This window comes from Mytilus trossulus, chromosome 14, assembly GCF_036588685.1.
Source record: "Mytilus trossulus isolate FHL-02 chromosome 14, PNRI_Mtr1.1.1.hap1, whole genome shotgun sequence".
NCBI classification, from domain to species: domain Eukaryota; kingdom Metazoa; phylum Mollusca; class Bivalvia; order Mytilida; family Mytilidae; genus Mytilus; species Mytilus trossulus.
The window spans coordinates 72,214,790-72,226,000 of NC_086386.1; the positions used below are offsets into that span (position 1 = coordinate 72,214,790).

An 11,211-nucleotide genomic window follows, 5' to 3' on the forward strand; every position below is an offset into this window, starting at 1 on the left:
TTTATAAATGTAAATATATGTAACAAAACCATAGAAAAACCACTAAAGCAAAAATATCCAGTAAAACATCTAAAAGCGAAACAATCTACATGTATCTTAATATTTATATACATAAATCAAGTGTAGATAAATTTATTCAGATCATGTGATGTGTATTCTATATATTGTCGTCGTCAGATTAGACAATCACATGTATACATGTATCTGATTATCATTTTCTTATGATAACGATTTACTTCGTGTACATCTTAACCTGCTGTTACTTTGACACATGATTCGGTCATAAGATAGATCAATATAATTATTAAATCACATGATAACATTTTTACATATAGTATCTTACACAGGTAGGTGAACAAGGACTGTGATATTTTTTATATTTTATTTTCAGTTGTAAAAATGAACATGAAAATACTAGTTTTGTGTATATGTAGAATTAGATATACATGTTTTCTTTGTTTATTTTATGTGCATCTTAAAACCTGCTTTGTTTACAAGACCGTACACAGTTTATTTACTTGATTTGTTATGGACGCCTTCCGCACGGTGTTGTGCTAAATGCAACACAAATAAATTAGTCCAAGCGGAAATTTAATAAAAAAAAAATGATTATTATTTTTCAGTTCCAGGGCGCTCATTTAGAAGATGTTTTTGTGTTCGGTTAAATTGTCCCCTTTTAAAATTGTTATACGTTGATGACTGATGTACCCATATTTTGACTATTTTATTAATTGTGACTGGTTTTTTAGCGCATCATGTAAATATAACGGAATTTGACGAGACTGTTATTCAAGTGAGAGGGTTAGCGCTATAGAACCAGGTTTAATTCACCATTTTCTACATTTGAAAATGCCTGTACCAAGTCAGGAATATGACAGTTCTTATCCATTCGTTTTTGATGCGTTTTGTTATTTGATTTTTGCCATGTGATTATATGGACTTTCCTAATTGATTTTCCTCTGAGTTCAGTATTTTTGTGATTTTACTTTTTGCATGTTAAGCACAGAAGATTAATTTAGAGAAAAATTCTATAACTACATGAGCGATATTCCTCTGCATATTTATATAATTGCACTATTAAGGAATGCAGAATATATCGATTGCAGCCATTGCCTGCAAAACTAAATCATTGAAATGATTGCAATTTTCAAGACAAAGAAGTAAAAGGAAAACACTTGTAGTGTGTATCGTCCCCGACCTCCTTTGCTGTGTCTTATAAACTTTAAATTATTATTAACGTTTTGTTAAAAAATATATTTCAACATTTTATTTTACATTTCTAACAACAGCAAAAAAGTATATTAACTTCGGGAAATATTCGGGAAACATTATGTGAACATCATTCAACCTTAAAGCTCTGCAAGGTAGTTACGGCTGTGTCATAATCAACTTATCAATTATAATTCAGTGTTGTTGGTTTATTAATATAACATTATTCGTAAAGATTAGAAACATTCTACTAAATGTGATCATGTATTATATATATACAATGTACGTAGTTTTATACGTTTGTATCTGCATGCTGTTCACTTCTGTTAGCATATTTTCCGGGTTGACTTTGCTAAGGTCTGCTAAAGCTAGCTGTCTTTCAATGACAGCTTTACCTTTCAATGATTGGATACAACCTTTTTTCAAGTAAATGAAGCATTGGTTTTTGCCCGATTCTTTCTTTTAGCCCAACTTGCCTAAAAGGATAGTTTCAGCCAGTACTACCACGCATTTCACGTCCTTCGTCGATCGCCGTTCGTTAATTGTTTTAAATATAATTGGCAGGTAAATTGCAACAAACTTAATGATCCTTACAGTATATAGTATAGTTTTTCATTAATTGAAACTTGAGCCTGATATAATGCCTAGTAAGCAACAAGGAATACGTGTAGTCTATATAGCTATAGTTTGTGTACATTAACAGATTACGAAATTAACCATATTTGACTAAATTGATGTATATTTTTTTGTCATGTATGTTATTTAAATGATGATCCTTAATTTTTTATCAATAAAAGAACAAATTGCATAGAAGGGAACAATTAAACCATCATAAAAAACAATATTATAGATAAATAAAACGTAAATGGAATCTTGTTTTTGTTTTTATTTCAGACAACATGAACATTTTGATTTTTTGCGTAGTAGTATTTGCTGTCGTCAATGCCTTAGATAACGGACTTGGACGAACTCCCCCGATGGGATGGTTGTCTTGGGAACGTTTCCGGTGTAACACTGACTGCTTAAATGATCCAGATAATTGTATAAGGTATATTAATTGATATTTTCAATGGTGTTGAAGTGTTTATCTATTCCTTTAAATGTGTTGTCTCTGATATTTTTTTTAGTATTTTAAAAGCCCAAGCTGAAACATGAAACCTGTAAAAATAATACCAAGCTCTCTATATAGTGTTCGGGGTTCATAGGAGGCCTGTTGCAATGCAATAATTATTTACTTATATTTAGGACTCTAAAGTGCGATGGGAACTACGCTTAAGTACGATGGTCACGCTAAAGTGCGATGGTCTGCGCAAAAGTCCGATGCCTGCATACGCTAAAGTGCGAAGGCAAGCGAAGCCTATCACATACATTTTATACCCTAGCATACTAGCTATAAATATATTTTTTTAACATCCATATACTTTAACGTGTTAAGCTCTTTAACATTACATTGTACTCTTTTGGTCCATCGCACTTCAGCGTGATATACAATCGCACTTTAGCGTAGACCATCGCACTTAAGCGTGAACATCGCACTTTGGAGTACCATCGTACAGAGTCCTACATATGTATCCAGTGTTCCTCAATTTTCAAGTAGTAATCACAATTCCCAGTCCTCCACTATTACAGGGCCTATTTATTGTTACAGTATACACTTTGTATAGTATTCACTTGAAGGTGTTCTTGTCTAAAATATGCATAAAATATTTGCAACTCAACTTAAATCAAACAAACTTAATCAATTTAACGCGAGTTGCCGCGGTCGCGATACCTTACTGGATCTATTCAAAATTATATGACTGTGTTGCTTCGCCTTTTTCGATAGGCAGACGCAATGCATGTGCAACTGAAATTCAGAATATTAACAATGAACATCCGAGTATAGTTGTATGTCCTCCAACGGACCGTTATTTTGTAAATTGGCATGTAAAATCAGACTCCAAATAAAGGACCAGCATAACAAACTTCAAGGTATTATCTTATTCCCCTAACCATGTTTACTTCCTCAGTATGCATGATATATTTGCCGCTAGACATGTAAAAAAAATGATCAATTGATCAACCATATCAAACACCAATGGTATATAAAACGAAGATTTGGTATGATTGCCAATGAGACAACTCTACTCACGAGGCCACGAAATCGCAAATTATAAAACTATTAAAACGAGAAAACTAATGGCCTAATAAATGTACAAAAAATGAACAACAAATATGTCCTTTTTAGCGAAAAATTGTACATGCAAATGGCAGATCACATGGAACAAGATGGCTACCTTGTTGCTGGCTATGAATATGTAAATATTGATGATTGTTGGATGGCTATGGAGAGAGGTTCCGATGGTAAGCTGGTGGCAGACCCAAAACGGTTTCCTCGTGGAATAAAATTTTTGGCAGATTATGTAAGTTATATCAGTAAGAACTTCAAGTCTTGAACTTTTCATGGCGTTGAAAACTAAAATATAAAAATATTCGCGAAAAAACATAACCCCCTTTGAAGTTATAGGGTTACAATATTTATTCCGGAAAACTTCGGTCTTGTGATTAGGACAATCGCGTCATTGTGGCCGATTTACTGTACCTTGTCAGAATGACTGAGCTATAATTCAGCTATGTTACTTGACATAAGTATTAACGCATACATGCATTGCTGTGTTTAAACGTTTACACATGTGTCGAAAACGAGGCAGAAGATATCAAAGGGATAATGACAAAAAATATAAGGATGAAAAACAGAATATTACTGAAAGGACAATGATAAACCAAAAACCGTGGTAAAAACAGAAAAAATATAGAAAGATAATACTTACAACAGTATACAAAATACTTTTAGGGAACATACAGACAAAGCACACAAACCTCACTAAAACGGTTGGAGGGTAGATTAACTGTCTGACACAAAAAAAAAAACCATGATCCATGTGTACTCTGAAAATCTGTTAAATTGAAGAGGAAAAAAAACTAAGAAGGTATTAAGTTTTGAAGAGCACGCATTGATTTTTCATTCGGAAAACCAAAGTTCTAAAAATGGTGGGTGTGTATATATCCAGGTTCACAGTAAAGGACTAAAGCTTGGTATTTACGAGGACTTTGGAACCCATACATGTGGAGGGTACCCAGGAAGTAAATTCTATATGGAGCTGGACGCTCAGACATTTGCAGACTGGGGCATAGATAGTCTAAAGTTAGATGGCTGTTATAGTGGCATTGAGGACATGAAAGATGGTTCGTATGTAAGCTAAGGGAGCTACCATTGGGAGAGGGTGGGGAGGGGGTAGGGGTAGGATAATCTTTTAAAAAGGCAGATCAAGAATTTTAAGTAAAAGAAAGCCTGGATGAGCAACTTAACAAAAAATGCATTGTATGTAGAAATAAATTATATATTACAACTAAAAGAAAAAAATGCAAGACACATTTTTTTAATTTTATAAATCATCTTTCAATTTAGATCGCATGTACAGTACAGGGCAACATCCTGTCCCATACCAACGATATAAGTTCTCTATTGTCCCATTGGCAATCCGAATTTACGGCGCTTCTTGGCGAAACTACAAATTTGAAGAAGCTATATAAATTCTGTTTTATTGTGGAAGAACTTATAATATTTGCCACTGATTTTCAGTAAACAATCACCAAAGTTAAATGCATGTATCGTAACCCTTTGTTTCAGGTTATCCTATCATGGAGTTTTATCTGAATAAGACTGGACGACCAATGTTATATTCTTGCAGCTGGCCAGCCTACGTAGTTTTTAGTGGCACAATTGTAAGTGTTAACGAAATAATTGAATTAAAATATCTTTGGAGGGTTTGTGATAATTAATGAAAAGGTAGTTGAGAATATTGATAAACACAAATGATACAATGCAATATAAAGCTATGTGTACAGCCCCAACTCGTACGTTTTATCACTGAATGCACGCCAAGCACAATAGCATAGGATCCCTATAGTTTTATTCCAGTGTTCCCCTTTTTCCGACGTAGTCGGTATAGTTTCGGTTTGTGCCCTTTGAACTTAAGGACGCTTAACTATGGCAACAGAATACGCATGCTCGAAAATCCGTTCTGTGATTGGACAAAATGCTGTCATGGTTGGTGATTTGGTTGTGTTTGAAAAAAAAACGTCTCGTTAATTATATCGTGATGGAAAGAAAGTAAAAAACTATAAATATTTTAACTAGATTTACAAAGATCTATATTTTTATTGAAATAATTGTTTCTCCAATAGCACTTTGCATCTATGACAGCTGTTTATTCGGGACAATTATATAATTTTTAATGTAAACTTTGTTGTACGAATGTACATGACTTTTAGAACGCACCTACGCATGTGAGATTTCCACGGTATTTAATTAAAGAACACCTTTTATCATTATGGTTCTGAAGGTTATCGAAATGATAGTTTTAAACATATACTTTAGTATTCAAATTTAAATACGTCGGATAACTTTTTTAAAGATAGTTCTTGTTTTCACATACAATATGCATTGTCCTAAGAACATTCGAAAACAAATTTGAAGACGCATCTTATCTTACATGTATACTACGTAATGTTAGTTATTGATGGGTTTGAATGAATGCCCCTTTGATATTTATAGCCTCTCTTAAATGCAATTTTTACATTAACATGTAAGGTCTGCTTATTCATTCCTGTTAACTAACCCTCATGGAATCGTTAAGAATATAGATAACATTAAATGTTAAAATATAAAGTTAATCAGTATTTCAAGTATATTCAACACCATCACAATATTTGTTTATCTATTACTTTTTTTAATCTGATAATTTGATAACTTATTTTAGCCAAATTACAAATCAATTGCTAACAGTTGTAACATTTGGAGAAACTATGCCGACATCGATGATTCCTGGGATAGCGTGAAAGGAATAATAGATTTCTATGGTAACGATAATGGAAGCTTTAGTTCATTTGCTGGGCCAGGGCATTTCAATGACCCGGATATGGTAAGTTAATTATGATTTCAATTTTTGCTTATTAAATTTTATCAGTATAACGGAACTATAATCAACTGTCTACAAGTAAGAGGTTTAGATAGCTATAAAACCGGGGTTAAACTCACCGTTTTTGTATAGTGTAGCTTTTTAAAATTGATATCTATACTACTAACGGAAGAGACTAGTTTCTCTGAGCCACAACTCCTGTGAAACCATACAAAGGCGGAAATATTTGTGATATAATGTATACATGTAGTGTTTTGTACTTCCTAGATTTATCTCTGGAACATTTTTTTTCCATAGAAAAGACGCCATTTTTGAGAAATATCAAATTCGGAGACCGTCATCGGCCCGTGTCTTTTACGCTTTCGTTCAAACTCAGTCGACGTACTGCTGGCCCTCTAAATGTAAATACTCTTTGTATCAAAAAATTACATAATTACATCGCCATTTCGCTGGTATCTTCTAGTAATAATAAAGCCAACTAGAACATTTTAAAATTATTGTAGTAGTAGATATTATCACGAAAATAATGTATTACAGCGACATCAAAAGTTATATAATCAGCATGAATGTCTGCTCGAAACGACGCATGGTACTTTCCTACCAAACTTACTAAGACATAGATGCCCTTTTCCTGACAAAGGTCTCTGATTGTTTACAGTTGTTTGGCTGTGTTGAGAGTGTACTCGGCCGTGGGATATCGTATGTAAAGGATACAAAACAAACATAAAATTGAGAATGGAAATGGGGAATGTGTCAAAGAGACAACAACCCGACCAAATAAAAAACAACAGCAGAAGGTCACCAACAGGTCTTCAATGTAGCGAGAAATTCCCACACCCGGAGGCGTCGTTCAGCTGGCCCCTAAACAAATATATACTAGTTCAGTGATAATGAACGCCATACTAATTTCCAAATTGTACACAAGAAACTAATATAAAAATAATACAAGACTAACAAAGGCCAGAGGCTCCTGACTTGGGACAGGCGCAAAAATGCGGCGGGGTTAAACATGTTTGTGAGATCTCAACCCTCCCCCTATACCTCTAACCAATGTAGAAAAATAAACGCATAACAATACGCACATTAAAATTCAGTTCAAGAGAAGTCCGAGTCTGATGTCAGAAGATGTAACAAAAAAAAATAAACAAAATGACAATAATACATAAATAACAACAGACTACTAGCAGTTAACTGACATGCCAGCTCCAGACTTCAATTTAACTGACTGAAAGATTATGATTAAGATGTTTGAAGAGTTGGTAAAACGTAAACGTTCTCATATTTGTTGATTGGTTTCAATCAATAGACAACTTTCTTATTCAGATCATTGTTGGTGACTTCGGACTAAGCTATGAACAACAGAAATCACAGATGGCGCTGTGGGCAGTCATGGCTGCTCCACTGATGATGTCAAACGACCTGAGACAAATTGATCCTCAATCTAAAGCATTACTACTTAATAAAAATGTCCTCAAGATAAACCAGGATCCAATGGGAATTCAAGGCAAAAGAATATTAAAAGTAAGTATAACACAATAGTTACTTGGCTTAATAGTTTGTACGCTAGACATGCGTTTGGTCTACAAATAACTCCTTGGTGACGCTCGAATTAACAAGTTAAAAATGCCAAAAATAATGCACAAAGTTAAAGACCGGGGCAAATAATGTACAAAGTTAAAATGCAGGCCAAATAATGTGCTCGGTTGAAAAGCAGGTCAGATAATTTAATGTACGAAATTGAAAAGTATTGGGGACTAAACATTTTAAAAGGTTTTTCCAGATGCAGATAAGTTAAGCTCTTCCTGCATGGTGTAGAAACTCTGCATTATTAAGAAACTATATAAGTTTTGTAAACAAGAAGAAACACAAATGTATATAATTATATTATGTGACATATTTGGAATTGTTTGTGTTATTATTTGTCCTTTGATGGTCTCAATTTTAACTATCCTGTAGAACATCACCACTTCTGTCAGTATCAATGTAGTATTCTGTGTCTTGGTGTACATGATGTCGACAAGGAGGTCTTTACTGGGTTTAACTTTTGTATTCCTAAATGTTTAGGACATTTTTCTCTTTTTATACTTTTTTTTTCATATATAGTTGAGGATGATGATTGAAAATCGGTTATTAAATCGATATCCACAATTTTCATATAGCAACTTTAAGAAAGTTTATAATGGCATGTAGTTAAAAGTGTCAAAGACTCCAAATATTTAATGTATCCTTAGACAGATACATTACATAAAGTATACCTACATGTACGTCCATGATTTAAAAATCTAAAATCATATCCTGATTAAAAAGATGTACTGAATCGTTTTATTGCTGTCAAACAAATATTTTACCCTTCATCTTATTTTAGACATATATTAATCATACGCTATTTGTTTTGACTTGATATATATTTATAGACAAAGGATATGCAGGTATGGACACGGCCAATTATGCCAAAAGGATCTGTGGCTATTAGCATTCTAAATACTGGAGAAGGAGGCGCTGGCACTAAAGTAAGTAAACCTTAAGAATAAAAGTCTTGTTTAAAAGGGATCAGTAGAAGATCAGTACAAGCAATCAAATCTAAGATGTGATGCATCGGTTTTGAATCTTGCACTATAATGCTCTTTGGAAGCACCTTAAGTCAACCAGAGTTTTTGGTAGATTTTAAACATAACTTTACATAGCGTTTATATGTGTGTAATGTACGAAAACATGGATATCATTAGTAAGACGAAAGAAATAATCATGTTAGCAATAAACTCCTCGTAGATACCAAGACTAAATTTTGCATATACGCCAGACAGGCGTTTCGTCTACAAAAGACTCATCAGTGACGTCAGGCCAAATAAAGTACGAAATTGAAGAAAATTGAGGAACAAATTTCCAAAAATTTTTGCCAAATCCAGCTAAGTTAATCTCTGCCTGAGGAAGAGCCTTAGTATTTCAAAAAATTTAAGTTTTGTAAACAGTTAATTTACAAATATAAACATTTCAATTAATTCATGTCAGCACAAAAGTGCTGACTCCTAGTCTGGTGATACCCTCGGGCTAATAAATCTCCACCAGCAGTGGCATCGACCCAGTGGTTGTAAATAAACTCCTCATAGATACCAGGTCTAAGTTTTGTATATACACCAGACGCGCGTTTTGTCCACAAAAGACTCATCAGTGACGCTCGAATCCAAAAAAGTTTAAAAAGCCAAATTAACGAAGATAATTGGAGTTTTAAACATTTCAAATAAGAAACTTCAATATATAGTTACCAATTGTTCAAAATGCAAATCAACTGTTAAAAATTCTCCCCCATACAAACAAATTAATATTGTATTCAAGATGGTCAACAATTAAGGTTAAAGGAGATCTTGAATTGAAAACAAAATGTACCGATTTTCATTCAAAGTTGTAGACTTTCATCAATTTCTTTGTGGCAACAACTTGAAAGTAGTGTCTGCGAGATGAATATATAAGCAACCAATTTGTTTAGGGGCAAAGAGATGAAAATATAGCACTTACTTTACGAAATAGAAGTTGCTATTGAAGGGGTTTATTTGACGATTTCTTTACATTATTAATACTTGATGAGAAGCTTGTTTTTAACACATTATTATTAATCAAAATGCAGAGATAACCGAATAAATTTATCAACACAAAAAAAAGAGAATTAAATGGTCATATGTTTGTGTGAGAACTCTTTAACATTACTAAATTTACACGCTAGTTTCTTCTATCATGTATGCAGAACTATGAAAACTTATGTTGCAGTGCCTTTCGTTTCAGGTTAAGATGTTGTGTTCAGACCTCGGACTAACGAGCCCTGGTGGATATATCATCACAGAGGTTTTTACAGGATCTGTTGTAGGATCATTCAAACCTCAGCAATATCTGAACGTCACAGTGGTGCCATCTGGTGTTTTCTTTGGATCAGCCACTCTACTCTGAGAGCCAAGATGAGAAATGTATGAAGGCCATTTGCATGAATGAGGAAAAATATTATGAATATAATATGCACTTCTCTTTGAAAGTTGAATGAAATTTTATATGTGTGAATGGAGAAATGATCAGATGACTTGTATGTTGTCATGTTGTGCGGTTGATTCTGTGTATATGATTCGTGTTGTTGAGTTAATTGCATTTTTAAGTGCAACTTCCTAATATGTAAGCGAGGTCAATTGTTGATATACATCCGAAGTTTTGTTTTTCCCCTTTTTGCATAATTATATTTTGAATTTCGATTTTGTATTAAATTGTTTGTAAAACACTATAATTGTTTTATCTTTATATCATTGAATGAAATATATGCTAACAAATACTAGGAGCTTCCAGGATTAACGTCTAGTTGAGAGAAAAAAATTTGGCTTTATAAAAAAGGTCATATATACATAGATAAGTAGATTAAAATAGAAATTCAAATGATTACAACATTTTTGATTCTGCGTTAAATCTGATTTTAGTTTTGTTTACTCTTTTATGCTCCAGCTGCAGCGGAGAATTAAGTTTTAACACTTTTCATCCGAATTTTACTTCGTCATTGACACTTTTACCCATTATCTTGAAAACTATTATAGATAATGAGAGTTTCTAAATAGAAAAAAATACCAGCAAGACAAGATATACAAGACCAGGAAGACTCATTATAAGAGTTATTGTCCTTCAATGACGACCTTTTCCATGTGTTTGCTGTTTTGATAATAACTGAACAAGATCGAGAGAAACTGTAAACAGTAGTCAACAATGGACATATACATAGATGAGCGACACAGGCTCTTTAGAGCATCTTGTTTTATTGAACAGCGGTATACTTCTGTAGCCTTTATTTAGGGCTAAAAGAATGTATTTTGTTCCCAGCATTAGTGATAATATTCATATATCGATTAAGCAAAAACAAATCCGAGTCCCAAACCAAAACTGAAGGAAACTCATCAACTATACAAATCTCTTAATATCAATAGGAATAATTACATGGCAAAAAAACCCAACAACGATCGTTTGAACATGAAACAGTTTTTGAGAATTTACAGAGACATCCATAACATCCTTAAAT

At 33.3% G+C, this 11,211-nt stretch overlaps 1 protein-coding gene across 1 annotated transcript; it reads left to right on the forward strand.

Moving 5' to 3' along the window:
• The first annotated feature begins 222 nt into the window (after positions 1-222).
• LOC134697244 (alpha-N-acetylgalactosaminidase-like) lies at positions 223-10,230 on the forward strand. Its single transcript, XM_063559392.1, has 9 exons — positions 223-347; positions 2,104-2,257; positions 3,437-3,611; positions 4,260-4,434; positions 4,880-4,974; positions 6,012-6,173; positions 7,494-7,691; positions 8,585-8,680; positions 9,948-10,230. Exons 1-9 carry the CDS (start codon positions 314-316, stop codon positions 10,107-10,109), a joined length of 1,251 nt encoding a protein of 416 aa, XP_063415462.1. The 5' UTR covers positions 223-313; the 3' UTR covers positions 10,110-10,230.
• Positions 10,231-11,211: the final 981 nt, after the last annotated feature.